The sequence below is a fragment of the Marmota monax genome, unplaced genomic scaffold (genome assembly GCF_021218885.2).
Source record: "Marmota monax isolate L192 unplaced genomic scaffold, Marmota_monax_Labrador192_F-V1.1 WCK01_AAM20220418_F8-fsc00072, whole genome shotgun sequence".
Lineage (NCBI taxonomy): Eukaryota > Metazoa > Chordata > Mammalia > Rodentia > Sciuridae > Marmota > Marmota monax.
The window spans coordinates 4,097,501-4,122,337 of NW_026692356.1; the positions used below are offsets into that span (position 1 = coordinate 4,097,501).

The 24,837-nt window shown below is 36.8% G+C and overlaps 1 protein-coding gene across 6 annotated transcripts in view; it reads left to right on the forward strand.

Annotated features, from left to right (window-relative positions):
- Positions 1 to 2,887: 2,887 nt before the first annotated feature.
- The window catches only part of Usp6nl (USP6 N-terminal like), a 156,608-nt gene continuing 134,658 nt past the window's right edge, over positions 2,888 to 24,837 (forward strand). For 3 of the 6 annotated variants that reach the window (XM_058578626.1, XM_058578627.1, XM_046442336.2), the window contains exons 1-2: positions 2,888 to 3,027; positions 18,544 to 18,635. Coding sequence is in view for 1 of the 6 variants with exons in the window: in XM_046442336.2 (XP_046298292.1) it covers positions 18,632 to 18,635 (4 nt within the window). In the remaining 5 variants the exon portion in view is untranslated. Of the gene's footprint in view, positions 3,028 to 18,543; positions 18,636 to 24,837 lie in introns of those variants that run through there. The other 3 variants (XM_058578629.1, XM_058578628.1, XM_058578625.1) reach the window with 3 other exon arrangements.

Below are 24,837 nucleotides of genomic sequence, written 5' to 3' on the forward strand. Positions count from 1 at the left end.
GTATTTTATTGATATCAAGTTTTTACCTTTTCTTCAGCTGAAAGGCATTTCAGTACATATATATTTTTTAATTGTTTTTTGAGTTTTTTTAAATTGAACCCAGGCATTCTACCACTGAACTACATCCCCAGCCCTTTTTTAACTTTTATTTTTTATTTCTCATTAAGTTGCTGATGCTGGTTTCAAACTTGTGATCTTCCTGCCTCAGCCTCCCAAGTCATGTGGATTATAGGCATATGTCACATATGCACACTCAGCTGCATTTTAGTATATGGTGTGTTATTTTGGACTCAATATAATCTTGAAGTGAATGTATTCTAATTATTTAGAGCAAGGGTTAACAAACTCCCACTGTAAGGCTCAAGTCTACTTATTTTTGTTAGTTTTCAGTGAAACCCAGTTACCACTATTTTGTACATATACTCTGCATGCTTGTACACCTACTATCTTTCCTCTTTTAGAGAATTTTGTAAAGTGGTTCTGTCTTTATTTCCTTTATAATTATTGACATAAATCCTGTATTCCACAGATAACATAATAGGCATATTGCCAAGGTTAGGCACATGATCTAGGCATACTATATGACTACCAAGTGTCAAGCACTACACTAGGGAAATAGTAGTAAATAGTAGACAAAATTCATGCTTGGGCTGGGGTTATGGCTCAGTGGTAGAACACTTGCCTAGCATGTATGAGGCACTGGGTTTGATCCTTAGTACTACATAAAAATAAAATAAAGATATTGTATCCACCTACAACTAAACAAATATTTTTAAAGATTCATGCTTATTGTTCAATGATACTTCCAAGACACTCAATAATAAAAATTATGACAAACACTTGGAGTTTTACTGAAGAACAGAACAGATTTTATATTGAGGTGACTGGGTGTTGACACTGACTAGGGAAAAAATGTGGGAATTCTTGAACTGCAATAATACTATACAATCAGAGTGCTACAATAAAATTGAGCCATTGATGCTCATAATTAAGTGCAATATAGAGTGTTTTTAGAATTACTCATATAATTTATGGAAAAGCATATGAAATTTCTAGTTCATTTTGTCAATAAGCCTGTGACAAGGGTTGTCTGTCCAAAATCCCATAAACTAGTGACTTGGAGTTCTTGTGTTTGCAGTGATGTCCTTTGAGTGACATCTCATGAGCATCTCTGTGGTTCTCAAGGTGTCCTTACATGATGGGAGCTCAAATAGCAATGTAATTCAGTAAACATTTACTGAGGGCCTTCCTGTGCATAGCAATCTGTTGGGTCCAGCATAGGCCACAAAGCTCTATAAGTAGAAATTGATACTATCTCAACCTGGGTGACTACTAACCTGAGAATTCCATAACTTCTGGAGAAGATTTGGGATTGGAAAAAACCTTGCACGCCCTTTCAACTTCTGTCCTGCTTTTTGCCAACTCATATTGGCAAAATTAACTGTGCTATTACTGAAAGATGGGACAAAGAACATTTAGAATCCTAAGACAAAAACAAAAACATAAAAAAAAAATCTTCACAAACTTGGTTTAAGTTAATGAAGGAAGATCCAAAGGGAAGAAAATGTTTAAGTTGGGTATGTAGCTCAGTGGAAGAGTGTGTGCTTATCAAGTTCAAGGCCTTGGATTCATTTCCCAGCACTGCACACACAAGCATATTTTATAAAGTGTTTATATTAGACTACAGCATGAGCGAGAGAGAGAGAGAGAGAGAGAGAGAGAGAAAGATAGATAGATAGATATAGTTATGTAATCTATTCACTGTTCTTAGAGTTTGTGTGCTAGGGGAGAGTCTGCCTCTGCTTCCTCCTTTCATTCCTCCTGTTGATATTGTAGCTGCACCCAGTTTTTTAGTGTCAGCTTTCACCCACTGGAAAAGAGAAAGAATAACAAGAGTGCAGTTGCCAGCTTTAGTAATTCTAGTTCCTGGAAACAAGGACAGGAAGCCTTTTAGTTATTTGCACACCCTAACTTTTCTAGCTTCTATTGAATAAATCACTTAACTGTCAGCTAATTACAGTGTTGGAAATTTTACATCATTCATCTTTTTATGGCAGTTCTTAATGGATGACTGCGGAGATTAAAACTCTTGACAATTTCCACCATATAAAAAAGGAAAGCTGACCTAGAGAAAGATGGGACAAAGATGAACATTTGAGAAGTTTTTAGCACCAATAGAATCGTACACAGTAGCCTACTTAAAGTAGTGCTGATGTGAATACTTTGCCTAAGTTCCTGAAAAATGACACAAATATTTTCCCAGCTAACAACCCCATCAAGCAGGTAGGGCTATCATTCCACTTTACAGATGAAGAGGCTGAGGCAAAAAGAAAATTGAATACTATGCCCAAGGTCTGACGCCTAGTAAGTAGTTGGGCCAAAAAGGGAAAAAAGAGCTACTTTGGCTCTAAAGACTACTTCCTTGACCCACACTCTAGTTGACAGCCTCTCAGGTCTCAGCCATCCTCTGGACCGCCAACTGGAAGCGCAAACGTCTGTGATTTTCGCAATGCCTCGAAGCCCGGTTCTAGGTCCTTCGCCTCCAACGCGGGCGCCAGAGGTTAGGAGAGCAAGCCTCCTGCATAAGAGGGTCTGGGGATAGGGCCTCCACCTGCGGCCCCGGGCGCGCGGCCCGCAGCCGGCGAGAGCGCGCACGGCGGGAGCGCGGGAGCGGCGCGCACGTGCCGCCGGGAAGGGGCTATCCGGGCCGCGCCAAGATGGCGGCGGCTGCGGCCGCAGCGGCGACGGTAGGCGGCGGCCGGTGAAGCAGGCGGGGCCGGCGGCGCGGAGGCGGGGTCCCGGGCGAGCCGCCCTGGGAGGCGGGGGCCGTTTCCATAGCGGCGGCAGGAGGTGTCGCGCCGGGGAACTTCCTGGTTCCCGGGCTCGGCTTCGCCGGGATCCTCTTGGAAGGGAAACAATGGGGCGGAGGGCATTGCGGTAGCCGACGCCGCGCCGGACCTGCTCGGCCGCCCGGGACCGCCCGCTTTGCCCGCTGCCCACAGCCGCCGCCGACGGGACCGTCCGGAGGTAACTTCCTCTCCTCCTCTGCCGCCGCGAGGGGCCGGCGGCCGCGGGCTCCCTGGCTGGGCTGCCCCGGCCGGGGCTCGGAGTTGGCCCCGGGGAGCTGGACGCCGCCATTCCCGGACCCGGGAGGAGGGGATGCAGCTGCGGCTCGCTGGCCCAGCCCTGGAAGGGCCGGCTCGGGAACGTGCGCGGGGTGCCCCCGGCCGGCCTGTGGGGGTCTGCGGCGTGATTGGCAGGCAGCGGGCGCGGGGCGGAGGGCATGCGGGGAGGGGGCCTGGCGAAGAGCCCAGGCTGTCTAGCCCCCGGGGAGGCGGAACCCGCTGCCCGCCTCCCCCCGCGCCAGTTTCGGTCCCTGGGGAGACGTGTCTCCCTCGCAAGTTTCAGTCGCTTCCTCCAGAGTCCAGTGGGCAGGACCCAGGCAAACTTCGTTCTTTTAAATTACTGCCTTGATGCCGCGGAACTTTGTTTCGACCAGACACGGGAGGATGGGCTGAGTGAGGGATTGAGAGAGCCTGGAAATCTGTGCGCCTTTGCAAAGTTTGCAGAATAGTTCGGAGCTCACGACTGTAGGATGGTGCGACATTTCTAATACGAGAGAACGGTTACTCGGTTACTCGCAGGTGTTTTAGTGCCGGAAAATGAAAGAAGTCTATAAATCGATGGGTGGACGTTTGTGTAGGTTGAGGATTGAGTCTTTCTCCCTCCTATCCTCGTCCCTTTAATCCGCGGATGTCTTTCAAACAGAACATTTGAACATGCATTGTCCCTTGAGAAGGCTGAGTGAATTGGGGCAATCAGTCTTTGAAAATAATGTGACATGAATGGAAAAAAGTGGGCACACTTTTAAACATTTTGATTGTTGGAAGGAAATGATTTCAATTATGTTTCAATCCTTTTTAAAGATAATTAAATTTGGGGGATAGATATTTAATATTTCATAGCTCAGAAGAGTTGCCCAGAACTTTTGCGATCATTCTGGCCAACTCGTCTCTTAGATTGAATTTTTGGGAAGTTCTGTCAGGGGTAAGTCAGAGTACTTTTTTACTTTCATGAAGTCATTTTAGTAAGAATAATGGGTCAGCATTAAATGAACACTTGTTAATTTGCTTTTATCTCTCACTCAGACCCTAAAATTAACAAAGATATTTTTGAGTTTGTCATTTTTTAATAATAAAGATTGTAAACATGGTGTAGTTCGTTACTTAAAATGGTTGTTAGTACTATGTTGTATTCTACATAGGCAATTAAAATATACATCAAAAGAGAAAAAAATTATACTAAGTAAAGAATAAATTAGCTTTTAAGGGAAAACTGATCCTAATTGCAAGCACAGGTATCCTGAATTAAATTCTTACTTCTCCTATTATGTATTTAAAAAATTAATGAGTTGTTACAAAATGTTCAAAAAAGCATCATTTGCCAAACATGAAGAATTTGGGCCCTGAGCCTTATCATGTTGGTGCCTACACACTGTTTTTAGCTAGACTATCAAACTCTCTTTTGTATCTCTTGGTTAAGATAGTTCTTTACCAGTTTTAGCAGTGTTTTGTCATGCAAATAGCTATTAGTGAGGACAACTGGCCTGGTTAAACAAGCCAGTAAGTAAACGTATCAGATTTGGCATCATGTATTAGTTGACTGATCATCGTTAAGCATTTTTGGGAACCAAGAGAGCCACCTGCCATGGCAAATCCAATCTGGGTCTCCAGAACCAAGCAAAGTTTGCACTGGTCTTTCTTTACCATCTGCCTCAAATTGCTGTTACATTTTTGTAGTCAGTAAAGATGGATGAAAAAGAGGCCAGTAAGTTGAAGTTAGTAAATTGAGAACACACAAAGTTATTGTGGTTAAAAGTTATGAGGAACAGGAATGTTATACTCCATGTATGTATGTGATAATACACTCTACTGTCATATCTAAAAAGAAAAGACAAAAAAGAAAAAGTGAGGAATGTTAGGGCAGTTCCAAACTGGCAAAAGGGCTAGAAACTGAAGCTTTGAGAATTGGGATGGGGTGGGGTGGGGTGTGTGACAGGGCAGGCTTATGTGCAGAGGCAGGCAGACAGATGCTACCATACATACACACAAAAGTGATTACATTTCATGGTTTATGTTTGGGATTTCACTTTAACCATTGTTGTTTTGTAACATGTGCAGTTCATATCACTAAGTACCAGAAAGTTACAGTTTGTCCCTTCCCTGTGATTTTTGAAAAGTATGTTCCATTCTCAGATGTGATTTAATCATATCCCCCTTAAAAGGTGTCTCCCATTTTTATAGTGGAAGTCAACAGAAAAAAAAAATAATTTGAAAGAAATTTGGCTTCTGGAACACTTCCATATAATATTTGGGTATTAGAGCATTGGAATTTGTCATGTAAATCCTGTTTACACGGGATTCTCAACTTCCATATCATTTCCAGATTATATCACCTCAGACAAATTACTTGTTTGAAGCTTGTTTCTTTGTAAAATTGGGGAGAATTATAAATTCAAATTTGTTTATTCAATGAATATTTTTGAGTGCCTTCTGAGTACCTCAGGAATTTGTGTTAGATACTTTGTTTTCAACAAGTAGATGAGTCTTAAGGAACTATAAAATTATAAAGCCTAAGCAGCCTGAATTGGTTTGGGAGTAGTCTGGGCAGGTTTCCCTGAGGAAGTGATTTGTAAGACTTGAAGATTGAGAAGGGGATTGATAGGGGATGAAAAGGAGAGTTGGGACCAAATACAGGAACTTTTGAGGATGAGAAAAGAGTGTGGACACAATTACTGAGCTAAGGAGATTGTTGTGCAGGTTGAGTGAGAATGTTTGGCATGCCAGTTCCCTCTCTGCATATGGGTACTCAGTGTTGGTTCTACGAGAAGGCTTCTGGTACCATCCTCTAATAATCTGAATGAAGTGGCTCAGTTTTGATCCATAGTCATTGTGGAAAGGGAGTCAATTGGCTTGACTTTAACCACACCTGACCTGGAAATGGCTCTCTGCACACTTTGGTGTCTGCTTTTATAACTGTTAGTTTACCTGTTTCTATAGCTGTAAAACTGGAATTAGATATTAAATAAAATATTAATTCATTTCTTTTCAGAGATTCTGATACCAGGAAAGTATTTTGATTGCATTTTTATTTTGAGGAGCTTAGACTTAAAATGCCTGCTCCTCCTCACAAAACTGTAAGAGCAATCCACTCTAAAAGAAAAAATAGCCAGTATGCAGGTGGTTTCATTTGCTTTTATGGAAGATCTAGATTAACTCTGGAGTTTTATGTCTTGTTAAGTGTTTTTGGCTCTTTAGAGAGATTTAGTTATTTTGTGATAAAGGTACACATTGCATCCATGTCTTACTGACATTGATATGAATGTAGGAAAAGTTAAAATTTTATCCTGAAAGTTTCTTTTCATTGATTCAGCAAGTAAATTAAAAATAATTAGTACTGTTTTTCATAAGTAAGTGAAAGAATATCATTCCAATGCTTTTTAATGTATTAATTTGCAGTTAGTAATGTTATATAGATCAGGGATGGCAAATTAATATTTTATTATGGAATTGATGCAGTATTTATGAGTCAGTTGGCTCTCTACGCTTTTTGTTCTTGTTTCATTTGTTTGGGTTTTGGACATTTTAATGTTTATTAACATATTTAGTAAGATAAGAAGGTGAAATAAAAATTTGACAATCTAATCACAATAGAGAAAAATTTGAATGCATATGGAAACTAAAACTTATAAAGGTTGTTATGTGTGTGTGGAGCTAGAATTGGCATATAATAACTATTGACAGAAATTCTTAAAAATTAATTTTAGAAATCTGTTACCTGTTGTATGCTCATTTTTTTCTTATTTTTAGCTTTGTTCTGGATTGCTTTTAAAAAATAACTTTTAGGTTTCTTTCCTTTTTCTTTTTTTTTGTTGGGGGGCGGGGGGAGTTTACTGGGGATTGAACTCAGGGGTACTCGACCAGCACTATTTTGTATTTTATTTAGAGATAGGGTCTTACTGAGTTGCTTGGCGCTTTGCTTTTTGCTGAGGCTGGCTTTGAACTTTTGATCCTCCTGTCTCAGCCTCCCAAGCTGCTGGGATTACAGGTGTGTGCCACCCCTCCAGGTTGCTTCTTCCCTTTTTAATGCTTAGGATTGTATGTTCTTTTACTAGTTCCTTATGCATTCTTGACTTATCAAAGTGTAATAATCATTGGGACTTTGGCTGTTTTTTTCTGGATAATGCAAGACCTTTAAAAACATTTAGTTCAATTTTCTTCTATCCTTACTTATTTCATGATTGTCATGTTTTAAAATGCATGTATATTTAAAACTCCACAGGCATATTTCTATTGTTTTAGACTGTTATTACTCAGTTACTGTGTTTTCTTCTCTTCATTTCCATCAACATTACTGACCTTCCTTCTGGAATAAACTCCTTCTGCTGCTTGAAGAATACCCCCGAGTGTTTTCCTCAGAGTGAATCTAATGTTGACAAGTGATGGAACTTTTTGTTTGAGAATGTCTTTATTTTGCTTACATTGTTGGGATGTATTTTGCTGGGTATAGAATTGTAGATTGGATACATATCTATATTTATATTTTTTTGGAGAAATTATTCCATATTTTGGCTCTCCTCTTTCTATTCAGAGTCATCTACAGTTTTATTGCATCTTTGTTGGTGATCTGTTTCTTTTTTCCATCTGTTTTTAAAAATTTGTTCTAATTAGTTATATATGACAGTAAAATGCACTTTGACACATCATACATAAATGGAGTATAACTTCTCATTCTTCTGGTTGTACATGATATAGAATCATACCAGTCATATAGTCATATATGCACATAGGTTAATAATGTCAGATTCATTCTACTATCCTTCCTACTCCTTTGCCCCCTCCCTTCACTCCCCTTTGCCAATCCTAAGTAACTCATTCTCTGCCCCCTGCCCCCCCTCCCACCCCCACCCCATGCCCCTATTTTTCAATCTGTTTTTAAAAGTTTCCTTTTGTCTTCGGACTTCATATGATTCTCTCCTTTTTTCCATCCCTCTCTTCCTCCTCCTTCCCTTTTTTTTCTTCTCCTTTCCCTCTTGCTCTGTTCTTGCTTTCGATATGTAGAACATTTTGATGCTGTGACTTGATGTTTTCCATCAGTTTTGGAAAGTTCTAAACCATCAGCTCCTCAAATATTGGATTTCTCTTGCTTAATCTTTCTGGGACTCAATTGTACAAGATTAGATCATCTCACTGCATCATCTGTATTTTGCCTCTCATTACGTTTTCATCCTTAAATTTCTTTTTTTTCCCCCTGAATATTTTCTTTTGGCCTGTCTTCTACCTTATCAAGTTAGTGTTCATCTGTATCAAATCTGTTCGTAAATATCTTTTAAATTTTAGTTATTATTGTGTTTTTCATTTATAGAATTTCAGTTTTCAGATACACTCTGCCAGTTTTTATAGTTTCTGTTCCCCATCAAACATTTTCAAGCATTGCACATATCTCTTTGGACAGAATAAGCATAGTCACTCTATCTTTGTGGTGTCTCTCTTTCTCTCTCTCTTTCTCAAGGAGTCTCATCTCCTTGTGTGCCTGCTTGCCTTTGAATGTGTGTTGGCCATTGTGTTTGAAAAAGTATTTCTAGAAGTGATTATAGATTTAGGTAAGAATTTTTCCATTGTTTTTGCCAGCTACTTGGGATCACTTTTGTCTAAATTGAGATTTTTTTGTTTTTGTTTTTGTTTTGAGTATCTGTGTAAGGACTGGTTTAGTTTACTTTCAAGCCATCCTTTCTTTTGGGATTCAGTTTTTGCTTATTCCAAAGCAAAGAATGGCTCCTTGGTGGATTTTTTGTCTATCTGGCCTTCACGGATGACTCAGTGCAATTTAACCTCCCAGGAACCTGTTTTGATTAGCAAATATTTCGCAGAGTAAAAAAAGCCCCAGGGTGCCATGGCTTTCCTTTCTGGATTCATGTTCTTTCTTGGTAAGGGTCGGTCATTCCTCATTGTCTTGTTCTTTGGTATTCTCTCTTCTTAAAAATAAAATAAAATATACATACAGTAATGTGCACTGATTTTAAATGTGTGTTCAGAATAATTTTTTAAAAAAATATATATTTTTTAGTTGTAGATGGACACAATATCTTTATTTTTATTTGTTTATTTTTATGTGGTGCTGAGGATTGAACCCAGGGCCTTACGCATGCGAGGCAAGCGCTCTACCACTGAGCTACACCCTAGCTCCTAGAATAATTTTTATAAATGTAATTTCATTGTGTAATTACACTTAAATATATAGGACATTTTTTGGCATACTCAGAAGGTGCTGTCATACTCCTTCCCAATCTGTCCTCTTTCTCTCTTGCTTCAAGTCACAGTGATACAGTTTTCTGACACCATATATTAGCTTTGCATGTTCTAGTTTTTCATAAAAATATTATACAGTCTATACTCTTTTGTGTCTTTCTTCTTTCATTCAGCATTGTATTGTGTCAGTGAATTTCGACTATATTGTTGTATATATCTGTAAATGTTTTGTTTTTATTGCCCAATACTTATTCTAGTAACCGTGGCTGTCTAAAAAATTGCCTTAAAACTCAGTGATTTAAAACAATGGCATCCTTTGCTTTCTTTACAAATCTGCAGTTGGGGTAGTTTGTCTCTTCTTCATTGAGTTTCAGCTCCAACTGCTTGAAGATGAAGTCTAGTAATGTCTAAAGGCTTTTCTTACACATCTGGTGGTTGATGATAGGACACCTAAATGTGGCCTCATGATATGGCCTGAGCTTGTTCACAACTTGAGCGTTGTGGCTGAATTACAAAGGAAAAGGGAGCTGAGCAGAGAAGGGAGTAGGGGAGAGATGCATGAGCCAGACAGAAACTCTGTTGCCTTTTATTACTTAGCCTTGGAGTTTATGTCCTATTACTTTGACTGCATAGTATTCTTCAAGGCAGTTGTAAGTGTACTCTTTAAAGAGCAGAAGTGGACTCTGCTTCTTGATTGGGGGGGGGGGCAAATTCTGGAGGAGCATGTAGGACCAGGAATATCACAGTGACCATTGTTGGAAAATATAGTCAGCCCTTGTGGTAGCCTAATACATGAATTTATCACCATTTATTTATCCTTTCTACTTTTAATAGACATTGGGTTGTTCTTAATTTTTGGCTCTTCTAATAAAGTTACCCTGAATATTCATATGTGTATATTTTGATGTACTTATGAATTTCTTCCTTTTGGATATATCCCTAGGAATGGAATTGCTGAGTAAAAGGTAGACATAAATTTAGCTTTAGTACTTAGCAAATTGTTTGCCAAAGTATTGTGCCAGTTTATATCCCTGATATTTTTAATAATATAAAACTGGTGTGTGTGTGTGTGTGTGTGTGTGTGTGTGTGTGTATGCACGTATATCTCTCCAGTTCTTGGTCTTTAAGCAAGAGGGTTGGTTTATATACCTGGTTTGTTGGAAATGCAGCTCCCTCCCTCATGTGTTGTCTTTTATATAACTTTCTTGTGTTCATGTTTTACTTTCACAGCCAGATGCTTAGTTATTAGAAAATCGGGACTAGGTAGAAGGGTCTGATTTGGAAGTAGTAGGCTATTTTTTTTTTGTACCAGGGATTGAACTCTGGAGCACTTGGCCACTGAGTCGCATCCCTAGCCCTATTTTATATTTAATTAGAGAGATGGTCTCACTGAGTTGCTTAGTGCCTCGCTTTTACTGAGGCTGGCTTTGAACTCATGATCCTCCTGCGTCAGCCTCCCTAGCTGCTGGGATTACAGACATGTGCCACCATACCCTGCTAGTAGGCTAATTTTTAAAGCAGCATTTTAGAATATGTATTCAAATTAGTGCTAAGACTTTACATTAATTGCTGAAGATAAATTTCTGAAGTTTGTTTTAGAAATTGCTTTTTGGAGGTATTGAGCCTTATCCCTGTGACATCCCAATGTCACATTTTGTTTGTGATCCAGTGCTTTATTATTATCAGTTTGAATTCTAAGCTCATTCATCAGACTTGCTTGGGTAATATTTTTTTTGACTATTACAAAAACACTTTTCTTCCAGGAGAAATGAGTACTTATCGCTGAAGATTGCCATCTAGAGTTTCCCCACAAACTAAGGGCTCCCTGTGACCATGTCACTGTTAATAATCACCTTGACTTTCTTTCAAATGTCTGGTGGATCTGCCCGATGATGATGATGATGATGATGATGATGATGATGATGATGATTTTAACATAACCAACATTTTAGACCAATTTATTTTAGCTCATACCTGGTTTACTGGGTTTATTGGTCAATCCCACTTATGATAAATAAAGTAGAATCTTTTTTAGTTGCCCAATTAATGAAAATGATTTTTAGAGTCATAAATAATACAGTGCTAGAAAGAGAACTTAAAAAAAATTGTGTTCAACTCACTTATTTTTTAATGAGACAAAAATGAATCAGTACTTATACATGTGTCAATTACCAAAGCATTTTTCATGCATAATCCCATGACAATCCTGAGTGGTAGACAGGGTGGAAATTTTAACTTTATAAATAAAGAAACTGAGGCTAAGGGAACTAAAGTAACTATCTAAATTCCTCTAATTGATTAATGGCAGATATATTTGCATCTAGAATTTTTCATATGTTGAATGATTTCCTTGAGAAGTTGACAGTCTCCCCTTATCTTGCTGAATTCCAGTTTTTTTTTTGACAGTCTCACTTTAACTCTATGTATTTACACCCTTTGGCTTACAAATACTCATTTTCATTCAGGACAGGGCTCTTGAATGAGCAAAAACCCTTGACTACCACTTCACTTCAGTTTTCTTTAGTACTTTTGTCCTGAATACGTTCTGTTAGTGGCAAGATGGCTGGGATCAAGTTTGTTGTGATTGTTTTATCACAAGCCAGTTGAGCAATTTTTGCATATTGTAGAGCTGAATTAACATTTATTAAGTGAATGGATGAATACATTCTGGTGTTTGGAATCTTGATATAAATTCCTTGAAGATAGGGCTTAAAATGAATTATATCTACTTTTTCTTTTTTGTTTTTTTTATGGTATGTCTTCTATAATACTCATTATTATAATTGACAGTCTGGTATTTTAACCAGCTTTTAAAATTATGTCAGGCTCCTGAAAATCAGAGATAGTGTATCTTTTATTTTAGCTTTTTTTTTTTTTTTCCCTGTGGTGCTGGGGTATGCCTTGTGCATATGAGGCAAGCATTTTACCAACTGAGCTACATCCCCAGCTCTCATTTTAGCTTTTATCTGTAGAGCTAAGGCATTATGTACAGTAATAATATGATGTATCAAGTGCATAAGGCAAATGTGACATCATAAACAACCTTTGAAAGGTCCTGACTATCTATAACTGAAATTAGTAAGAAAGACTTAGAAAGGACATTTATTTTTGTAGATGCCTGCAAGTTCACATGTTGACCAGCGTAAAACTATTAGAATTTGTTAAGTTCTTAGAAACTTAAATTCTACCTGTGAAGAGGAAAGCATTCTTATCAGATGCTTCATAAATATACACATATAAACAAACCAATGAAACCAAACTATTTCTCATTTTGCTTTTAGGCCCATCTCATTCTTTGATCTTACTAGCAGGAAATATTTTGTTGATTTAGTGAGTAGGGTAAACAAATTTTTTGCTCCAGCAGTTACAGGGGATTTGCTATACTTTTGTTGCAAAAGTACTTCAAGCTGTGGGAATTTAGCATTGTGTTTTAGGGGGTATAAATTGCAGCAAGAGCATTATTTATAGAAAGCTCAAGAATTATAAAAAAATTGGTGAGACCGTCTGATGAATAATGACTAATATTAACTGAAGTTATTTATTTATTTATTTATTTTGTCTAGAATGATAAGATATTACCTGGGAATCTGTCCTGACATACATAGTGGAACTAATGAACTATGAATGCGAATTAATAAAGGAAGGTACTAGAGTTACTATACTATAACTTCTATGAGGATAGGGTCTTTGTTTTGTTCATGGTTATGTTTGCTGTGCCTAGAAAATACCTGAGCTGCATGGGGTATGCCTGTAATCCCAGCAGCTCAGGAGGCTGAGGCAGGAGGATCAGGAGTTCAAAGCTAGCCTCAGCAAAAGTGAGGCGTTAAGCAACTCAGTGAGACGCTGTCTCTAAATAAAGTACAAAATAGGGCTGGGGATGTGGCTCAGTGGTTAAGCACCCCTGAGTTCATCCTCCTCCCGCTCCACCCCGCCTCCTCCCTGCCCCCCCCCCCCAAAAAAAAAAAAAAAAGAAAATGCCTGGCTCCTGAGCGATGCTTAGTGAATATTTATTGAATGCATAGTAAGTATCTGTCATTTAAGTACTGGTTTATATATGTCTTTTAGGAAATCAATTTAACTTGGAGGAAGCATCATTTTTGATACTTTTTTCTTGCTGACTCTGATAAAATTGTGTAAAGCCCATCTCAGAGTGTTCATTTATTTGCTGTCAACAAGTTTCTTTGCGACATTTTTAATGGATGTGAGGGAGTCTACTACATGTAAGTGAATGAACAATTCAGTTAGCCATATTAGTGGACACTGAATCTTATAATTTTTTTCTGTTACAAATAATGCTTCAATGAAGGAATTTTTCATGAGTTTTTTTTTCGGGGGTGGGGGTAGGGGAGGGAATGGCAATTTAGAGGAATAGGTCCTGGGAATTTCTACTAGAAAATGAGCTAATATTGTTTAGCTTGTGAAGGTAAGATCAGAAGCTTTGATGGTCAGATAGCTGAGATCATACAGTACAAATAATACAACTGTTTGGGTGGCCAGTGCTTTTTTATTTTTAATAATATCTTTATTTGTTTATGTGATGCTGAGGATCGAACCCAGTGCTCACATGTGTGAGGCAAACGCTCTCCCACTGAGCTATAGCCCCAGCTCACAGCCAGTGTTTTTTACACATGGATAATGTATAATCATAAATCTCTTGACAGAAAGTTTATCTTGTAATTTGTGGTAGAACTGGCTATTACTTGTATTTGTCTTTTAAAGAATAAATGAGTCATTACAACTGTTTCTGCCTCTTAATTATGGCTTAAAAATTGTAACTGCAATAACTTCTTTATACATGTGGTTACACATATTTACGTTACTTTTATTTATAATAATTTCGTTTCTGAATTTTGTTGGAAATTGTTTTTTTCATATTAAAATACTACAAAATACAGTACTCATACAGAAGTCTATATGTAACATATTACATAAAGAAAACTCTTGATGTTTTAAGACTACAGGTAACATATTGCATAATATACTGCCTGTTGCATAATGATGTCCATACCATCCCTCCCTCAGCTGAAGTGGTAGAACATTACCAGTCTCTTGCTGGATGATCCCTCCCTACTTTCATCTTATTCCTGGCTCGGGGAAATCATCAGCCTCAAAGTGAGGTCTAGCACTCTGTTGTTACTTTTTTAGTTCATTATATATGTATATGTCCCTAAACTATTGTTAGCTTCATGTATTTTATAACATTATATAAATATTGTACCATTGATATTAATATGCCATTGTATATGTATACATATGTATATGTGTATAAAATCTAGTAAATATAAGTATATATCAGTAATATTTGTGAGATATATTTGATGATATACACTTAGTTCATTCATTTCACTGCTTTATAATACTTATTTGTATAAAGGTGGCATAATTATTCACCCTTCTGCTGGTGGAATTCCCGTTTTTTGCTATTATAAATAGCATTGCTGTGAGCATTGGTCAATATATTCTTAGCACAGATGTGAAAGAGTTTCTGTAGTTACATCTCTTTTGTTTAGCATTTTCATAATGTGCATTTAAATAAATATTTTTTAGTTGTGAATGGAAACAATACCTTTATTTTATTTATATGTATGTGGTCCTGAGAATCAAACCTAGTTCCTCACATGTGTCAGGCAAGGGCTCAACCACTGAGCTACAGCCCCAGCCCCTTAATATACATTTTTAATATTTTTATTCCCACCTTCTATGTGTCCTCCTGATTTAGGTATGTTTCTTATGAATAGTATATGGCTAGATATTTAAATATAGCCTTTCTAACTTGAAAATTTAATCAAATTTTTAAAATATTTTATTAGTTGTTAATGGGCCTTTATTAATTTCTCTGTATGTGGTGTTGAGAATCGAACCAGTGCCTCATACATGCTCATTACATTGAACCACAACCCCAGCCCATAGTCAATTTTCTTTTAATGTTAGTATGTTTATTCTTTGTTATTAGTCATCTTTGGCTATAGTAATGCTGGGTAACAACAGCAAACTTTCAGTGGCACATGACAAATGTTTATTTCTAGCTCACAGATCTGTAATCTCTGCTGAGTTTGACTGGGTTTGTTGGGGTTTGGCTATCAGCTGTGGGTTGGCTTCAGTTATGTGCCAGGTATCTAATTATTCTGGGAGAGCAGCCACCTGGTGTGCATCTCTACTGGTGCAGTGCAAACTCAGCTCCTACCACTTCCAGTTAGAACTGTGTAGCCAGTTCCTCCCACATTCCAGCAAGACAGCCCCCTCCCCCAAGGCAAAGTGCCTGAAAATGAGATTAAAGGCTACATTTTGCAGAAATATCCCAGTAATACCTTCTAGTGACATTGTGGATTTAAGATACATTATTTTATCATACTTGGATGGGATGGATGGGCTGCAAATTAGAAAGTAAGTTTTTTCTTCTTCTTTGTATATCCAATGGTAGTGTTTAGGGGAGGAGAAAGGGAATCTGAACATTTTATCTACTGTGCTACTTTACTGCCTTGTTGCTTAAAATAATTGGTAGACTACCTACTGTGAAAGTAGGTAATTGGGATCTATATTTTAAAGCTATGATTAATGTAAAGAGTCTTGAACAAGTGTCTTTGGCTATAAGTCTTTGTAAATGTTTCTAAGAACTGCTCCATGACATTTTACATTAATTCTCACATATGCATATTTCTCACTATAAGACTTATATACATTTGTTACTTTAGATGTAAGTTTATAAATCTGGTGTTTTAAAATTTTATTGGTGTTTCTGAGGATAAGTGTTTTTAGTACTGATAAAATTCTTGATGTTTAAGAATTTAAATCCTTGAACAAGTATTTATTATGTCTAGGGCTATTGCTCAGGGGTTAGCGCACTTGCCTGGTGCATGTGAGACATTGGGTTCGATTCTCAGCACTGCATATAAATAAATAAAATAAATATCTATCAACAACTAAAAAAATAAAAAAATAAAAAAGTATTTATTTGGCTATTGTTATGGGCAGGGATGGGACATTACGTAGTGCAAGGTGCTTTGATGTTACCATTTAGGAATTTTAAGTTTAAGATAAAAATTATTTTTGATATAAAATGAACAAGAAGGAAAGTACCTGGGCAAAGAGACTTGACTACATATATAAATGTAAGTGGATACCTGGGTCATTTTGTGAATGTTTAATCTACAGTGCATATTTATAAAGCAGGGCTGCCCTTCCTTGTCATCATTTAGCATGTTTTTGAGGAGGGAAGACAAATCAGACTTAATCAAGCATTGTCAAGAAAGTATATTTATTGCAAGAAACGTTTATCATGTATTCTAAAAACTCTCCTGGTGATTATATGTTGTTTTAGATTTTCCATACAGCTTTTCATTTCCTTTGGGGTAATTGGGTTATCTGAATATCATTTACTAGTGCACAGATAAAGAAGAAAGCATGTGGGATAGGGATCAGGTGATTATGTGGCAGAACTATGATTATATGCCTCTGCTAATTACAGTGGCTGAACCATGCTATACTTACAAATGCTTACGCAGTGGTTTTACATTTTGTAACTGTGTACTTCTCATGTATATTATTACATAGAATGAGTAAGTATATAGATGGGCAAGCATTATTTCTTCAAAAAGCGTTACCCAATTTTGATTCAAAAGCAGAGGGCCTAAGTATACTGTTTTCTTAAGTGATTTAGATATTAAGAAACTATAACTTTTTGTGATTGCAAAAAATAGCTCACTGGTTTATGAAGAAAGCTGCCCATGAGGTACCACAAGTGTGAATTTTGTATTGAAATTGATCTTATCTGTGGAATTAGATTTAGGCAGGCATTTGTGCAACCAGGGTTATGTTTAGATATAGGCTTGGTACTATTTTTTATTTAAAAATATGTTGATAAAAAGCAATATTTATAATGTAAATCTTAGGGAAAGCATTAAGCTTGTATTCATGTTGTAGGGACTGATGAGGTAAGGCACTGAAGATAGCAGGAAACAGTTTTATTTGGCTGCAGCCAGGTTCAGAGGGCACAGCTTCTGCTGTAATCAATCAATCCCCTGAACCCCAAGTTCAGGTAGTTTCAGAATTTTATACCCAGAATGTAAGGGGAGAGGCTCAGAAGTTCACAGTCTACAGAACTTCACGTAAAAGCAGTTTTTTTCCCTTTCACTGTTCTGGGCAAGTTAACCCTTCAAGGACAACACTTGAGAAGGGGAGAGCTACTTCTCCCCTTTTTCTTCCTCCTGCCAGCTGTTACCATGGAGCCCACTTGGTAACTTCTCTTATCTTAGAAATGTAGACATCTCTGTCAAGCTCCAGCTCAAGGCCAGCGGCCTGTTTACACATTTCTACAAACTACTATACTGGATACATGTTTGTGAAAAACTATTAAGGGGGTGTTCAGCATCTGGAGTGCTGATTCCTTCCTAGCCAGTGGCCAAGTAAGACAGGGCAACACGAAAATAGAAAGTTTATCTACGTTGAACTCTGTTGTAGGACTCTTTTGCTAACAGTCCTAAAATCAGCCATGGTGAAGATTTCTGGAGAAGTCCAATTAAGACTTTTCTGTGGAGAAAGGGGGTGCCACTACATTAATACTAAATACAAGATGGTGCTTTATGTTATGTTTGAGTGAAAAGAATTAAATACACATTTTAATTTAGTGTTTATCAAGTATTTTAAAAATAACTTAGAAAATGTTCCTTGAAAAGAAATATGCCCACATGATTGGGTAAATATAGGGGGTATTACAGAGAATTTTTTTGTACTTTGCTGTTATTCTATTATTATTATTATTATTATTATTATTATTATACAATGAACCCATTTTACATTTATAATGAGGAAGATGGCCATTATTGGAGAAAGTCTATAGCCATGACTTTGGTAATCTTTATTTCATGACTTTTATAAATGATTTATATGCAATCAAAATAGATTGATCAAGCTTTACGTGCTAGCTTTACCCTGGATAGAGTGTTTTCTTTATATGACTTAACTGGGAATGGGAAAGAAATATGTTTGTAATACTAAAGCCAAAGGACACTTGTTAATGAACTTCTGTGTGGTAATTACTCTCTATATATTATTTATTTGTGAAGTAATTTGTTTCACAAAAAGGGAAATGTGAATTTAACATGATGTTCTAAAAGAATGGTGTAACAAGGGTTTTTTTCTGTAAATAGGTAAATTTTTGAAATGAAATTATTTTCTTCATTTCCTTTTAGAAAATCTTATTGTTCGAAAATACCATTCCTTTTTCTTTTGTTTCCAGAATAGGACATGTATTCCTCTGAGAAACCTTGGACAACAGATTTTGGTTTAGTATCTGATTGGGACAACACACAGAAACATTTCCAGTCATGAGTAAGTGTGCTGCTTTGATTCATTTCAGCTGTCTCAGGAGCATTTGCAATATTAATTATTCTTTAAAAAAGAAAAAAAAATGTGTTACTAGACAAAGTGGAATTATGTCCCTTCTTCAGAGGTTGAAAAAATCTGTTCTTCCCAATACTCTATGTATGCTTGTCTCTATTAAAGCAAGGAGATGCTTTTTGATGTTTGATTTATTCTAAGAAGTTAGGTGTGATGAGGAAATTAGTATCATTAGCTTCTTGGCTGATTTAGTTCTGTCATTTGAAAATTTCTAATTACTAGCCATTGGAAAATGAACCTTTAGAAATATGAGTAGGAAATATTGACATTGGCCACAATTAAGAGAGGTTTTATTGTGTGAAATTTAATCATTGGGTAACATGGGTTAATATATTTAAGCAAGACAAAACAAAATAAAAATATCTCTATCAATGCATTTGAATAAGAAACCAAGGCTATCCTGGATTTAACCAGATTTTTTTAAAAAAATTTTTTTATTTATACATGGACACAATATCTTTATTTTGTTTATTTATTTTTATGTGATTCTGAGGATCGAACCCAGTGCCTCACATGTTCGAGGCAAGCGCTCTGTCACTGAGCCACAACCCCAGCCCCCTTAACCAGATTTGATATAGGTTTTTTTCCCTTGGTTTAAAGAAGATGGTGTATATACATATATGTAATATTTTCTGTCAATTTCTGACCACCTCTGCTTGTGAACAGAACTGGTTTTATTATTTTGTGTTAACTGTTTTCTTTTAGAGGATGAGGAAAAAATGAAATTTTATCCTCTCTGGAATCCTATGGCAGTTTCAAAGTGTAGATTTTTTGATGATGGAAACTCTGAGATGTTGTGAACATTTCCTTTTTGGAATATAATGTTAGAGAGGTTACTTTTTTGCATATTATTTATATTGATATATATTTATCTTAATATGAATTAGCTGCAGCTTTTCTTGGATCAATGTAATTAATTTGGTAGTTGATAAAATGAAGTTTTTTTTTTTTTTTTTTGGTGCTGGGCCTTATGCGTGCAAGGCAAGCACTCTACCAACTGAGCTATGTTCCCAGAAAAATGAAGTTTTTGTTATTGTGAAGTATGAGTTTTCTACCAAGAATATTGCAAGAAGTGGTCTTTCATTTTCAAAGCTTTTCAGTGGTATCCTTTTTCCTGTTGGAATACTTTGAATAAACAAGGATCGTTGGTAGATGCATTCAAATACACCAGATTATGAAAGAAGCAGCTTTGCTTGTTTCAGTTCCATTCATGAAATTTTATAAAAATGCCTATCTAATGTAAAGTGCTAATTCTAGTGAAGATGGCCATGAGTTCATGAAAATTAAAACAGAAACAGCAAGCATTTTAGTTTAAAAAATGTTTCCATGTTTGAAAAACCAAGATTTCTTCTAATATGTAATGTTAAGGTTTTGGTAGCATCTGTTGCAAATGTGAGTGTTTTTGAGGACAGGCATTCTATGTTTTCAATTTTGAATTCAGAATTTGACACAGTGTCTTGTCCACTAAAAAAATGGATCCCTATGAGGTTGAAGGCAGATGACTTGTTAGGTGCCTAATGGTGTTAACATTTTATTTCAAAGTGACAATGGTTTTATCTCACTTGGATTTTTTTTTTAAAAGAAATTTATTTATTTATTTATTTATTTATTTATTTATTTTTATGTGGTGCTGAGGATTGAAACTGGCCTCTCACATGCTAGTCAAGTGCCTTACCACTGACCTGCAGCTCCAGTCCTGGAATATTTTTATTTGGTTCTTTTTTATGTCCACTAGTTCTTTTTCTTTTCTGCTTATTTTTACAATTGTTCCATTCTTTTGTTACTTCTTTTATCTTTTTGTGAATCTTTTATATTCTTAAAGTCATTTCTAGATCATTTGATGATTTAAAAAAATTATCTGCAGTGAATTTGTTATGATTGTTGATATTATTGGTGTTTTTATCATGTTCTGTAATTTTGCAGGCACATTCTGATGTGTTGTTTATTTTCCTTTTGTCCAGTGGTCTCCCTCTCTCTCTTTGGGATTTTCCCTGCTGCTCTAGCAGATTTGTAGTTATCTGGGCCTGGCTTTGGAGTTCCCATATCAGTATCAGGTCTATGTTAGTAGATAGAGCCCTGGCCCCTGGTGACATTGGGGACATCACAGATTCAGTCACCAAGTCAGCTGGCATTAGGTCAGCAACCTCTGTAAGTGGTAGCTTCAGCAAAGTTAGCAGAAACCTTTTTCAGTCTAATTTACAATCTAGGAAAAGCAGTCCCTGGTTTTAAGCTAAGCGCCTGGCTACTGACCCTGCTTTATATGGGACCCTTTTATTTACAGTTACCTCATAGGATCAGACTTCCTGCTGCTTTTTCCTGCTCTGGGGTCCAGATTGGCCTTAGCTTGTTTCACATTTTGTGTTCCTGTTAGATTTCTGATCCAGAGAGATTTAACACACTTTTTGGGGCATGGCTATGTCATTTTTCTGACTTATTTATATATTTTATTTGTTAAAATATTTGTTTTTGTGTGTTGTTGTAAAGAAGGAGGAGCTGCAATTGTGGTCTAAACACTGGTATTAAAGTTAGGTCCAAACTTCTTACTTCACACTTAAAATATATATATATATTTTAAATCACCTTCAGCTTGGCTTTCTAGTTTAGAGCTCTTTCCTGTGGTTTCTGTACCACTTCACTTGCTAGTTGAACCCATTGTACTTTTCCATAGCTCTCCTCTTTCCTCTTTTGGTATCTATCATTCTATATTAAAAATCATCTACTTGTTTGTTCTCTTATCTTTCTCTAATTTGTACACTCCTTGAGGCTCCTTGAGGGCAAACATTCAATTCCTAGTGCTGAACACTATTCCTGGCACTGAGGTACTAGATAAATATTGTATCTTTGTATGTTACTAAAGTAATGTCCTTAGTATATGGTAGCTATTTGTGTATTAATATTTCTAGATGAAATTTGAGCCGTTCCCGTTTAAAAAAAAAAGAGTGTGTGTAGAGAGTACCACAGATTAAACATTCTGGGTAAATGGAACAGTGTGAGAAAGGTGTGAAGGTTTGACTCCACGGAAGTGTTACTAAGCAGTTGAACCTTCTGTAGAGCAGAGGTGGGAAGGGAGATTGAGAGAGAAAGCTGGGAGAGAGGAAGTCAGGCCTCAGGTCACTTACAGTCTAGGAAGCTCAGACTTCTTCTTGTAGGGCTTACAGAGTGTTAAAGGATTTCAGTTATGAGGATGACTTAATACGATTTCATTCTGGAAAAATTACTCTGACAAATGGATGTTTTTGTTATTTGTAAGGCAAGTCACATAGGCAGTGTTTGCCTTTCCTAGCTTTGTTCTTAGACTTCACTTTCTTTTTAAGCACTCTTTGAATCAAACTGAGTTACATTTCTGTTTCTTGCTTATTTGTTGATTTTCTCTAGAAAAGGAAATTCCTCTTCAGTAGAACAGTGTAATGATATGTTAGAGGGTATTGTAGTTTCATGTTTCTGTTGAAATTTCTAGAGGTTGTAAGTCTTTGAAAAAGTGGGAATCGAGTATATTAGAAGTCCTGTTTTTGAAAAAAAATTTATAAAAACACAGGCATATATGTCATTAAAAAGTTTAGAATTTTGAATCCTCTTTGGTTAAGAATGATGGGTTCAGTAACATTTTAAAAAATATTTCTCTAGAGATTAAAAGAAGGATTGGATACTACTGTATGTGGGTAGATTTATCTCTACAGAATTTCCCAACCCTTTCCGTGTCTCGAAACACATGTCATTGTACATGGGACATAGAAATGAAAGTTGGAGGCAAGTGGTTTTGACAATACAGGCCATGCTGCCATGTATATCTAATTGCCCTGAAAGCTGAGGGGGTCAACTTTTCCACCCAACTGACATAGTTGGGGTACACTAACTGTAAGGTGTAGAGAATTTGTTAAATGCTTTATGATGGTTTTCAGCTTTTATTCTGATATATATTCTATCAGATTCTGAGGCTGAATCTTATTATTGTGGAAAATGTATTATGTGATGCTTTAGGATGCTGTGAATTTCATTGCGGATTATTGAATTGATTACAATCCACAAAAAGTCTTTTGATTTTTCAGTACTTAAATTGTTCTTGTTTTTCTGTATTTGCATGCTTTGCGATGTTTAACTTTCATTTGATTTGTTCATTTTGTTGTACCAAATGATGCCAAAGATGAAATAAAGTTGTTATATTTGAATTGGTTCTGTAATTTGAAATGGATGTGTTGGATCTTTAATGGAGATTACAACAAGAAAATTTGGGTAAAAGGCAGTGTCATACAAGCTAATGATTATTTTAATGGAAAAGATTTTTTTAAAGTTTTAGGCAAAAAAAGTTTGCTTACTTTTCTTTTAAGATTTTAGTTTCACTTCTGTATTTTATTTTACTTCCATTAGGAAAATTTTGATTTGTGATTAATTACATGACATGTTTTCTGAGTTTTTTTGAATGTCAGTTCTCTCTGACTGAGCACTCCAGGAATGTGTTGCATCAGTGTTTGATCTTATCCTTTGACCTAAAATATAGAATGAGTTTTTTGAGGTCCCTTTTGGGTGTGAAATACTTTTCATTCAACTGAGGAAAAGGAATGGCAGTGTATAATTTGGGTATAATGTATTTATTGTTTTCTAGTAGGATGGGGTAGAGATCTTCATTGTTATGATTTGGAAGTGTCACTTGAAAAGTTCATGTGTTAATGCAGGAAAGTCCAGTGGTGAAATGATCAGATTAAGAGAGCTATAACCTAATCAGTGGATTAATCCATTTGATGGATTAATAATTTGAATGGACTATACTGTATGGTAACTCTTGGCAGGTGGGGTGTGGCTGAAAGAAGTAGATCACTGGAGGTGTGCCCTTGAGGATTTTATTTGTCCCTGGCTCCTCAGTGCATCTCTCCCTCCCTACCCCCCACCCCCTCTCCCTCTCCCTCTCTCTCTCTCCTCCTGGCTACCATGAGGAAAGCAGATTTCCTTTTTCATGCTCTTCCTCCATGAAATTCTGCCTACTCTCAGGCACAAAGTGTTGGAGTTGGCTGACCATGGACTGTATCTCTGAAACCAAAATAAACTTTTCCTTCTCTGAGTTGTTCTGGTCAGGTATTTTGATCACAGTGATGAAAAGCTGGCAAACACATTTCTCACTTATTGGAGCAATGGACTAAGTTTGTGCTGGAGTGAAGAACAATTTGCTTTAGCATTTGTTAGAGCCCATAATCTTATAAATAATTGAATCTAAATCCCTCAGTGGTGGTTTAAGGATTCTTGTAGTCATAGTAAATAAAAAAATTATGCAGGAAGTAATAGACTTTCACTAAGTATGGCTAAAAATTCTGCCTAGAACAATAATCTATCAAGATATATATCCTTTTTTATAAAATAACTGTGTACCTCAGAAGATGAGTAGAAGTTAAAGAAGATTTAAGTTGAATTGTATTTTAAACCCTGACATGTCTGTCATTTAATGGAATCTTGAAAAGAATCCCTTTGTAGAGTATAACAGATAATCCTTTTAATTAATGTGTGTGTGTGTGTGTGTGTGTATACTAGGAATTTAACCCAGAGGTGCTTTATCTTCACATTCCCAGCCCTTTTTATTTTTTGAGACAGGGTGTTACTAAGTTGCTTAGGGCCTCATGCTGCTGAGGCTGGCTTTGAACTTGCATTCCTCCTGCCTCAGCTTTCTGAGTCACTGGGATTATAGGTGTGTACCACCATGCCTGACCCTTTTTTTTAATTATATTATGATTTATTTACATTTGAGAAATTTAGGTTTTTAAATGTTAAGCATTTTTTTTTTTTTGGGTACTGGGGGTTGAAGCCAGGGGTGCTTTACCACTGAGCCACATCCCCAGTCCTGTCTTGTTTATTTTTTATTTTGAGACAGGGTCTCACTAAATTGTTTAGGGCCTCGATGAGTTGCTGAGGCTGGCCTGGAATTAGTGATCCTCCTGCCTAAGCCTCCTCAGTCACTGGGATTACGGTTGTGCTCCATAGTGCCTGGCTTCAGGCATTCTTATACTGAATAATCAGTGACTCTTAGTATAGGAGAGAATTAGGAAATGTTTGGAGACTTTGTGGTTGACAGTTACCAGGGGGACGTATTGGCATTTAGTAGGCAGGGGACCGGTAGAGTGTATAGCAATCACTGTGTATAACCTGTTAG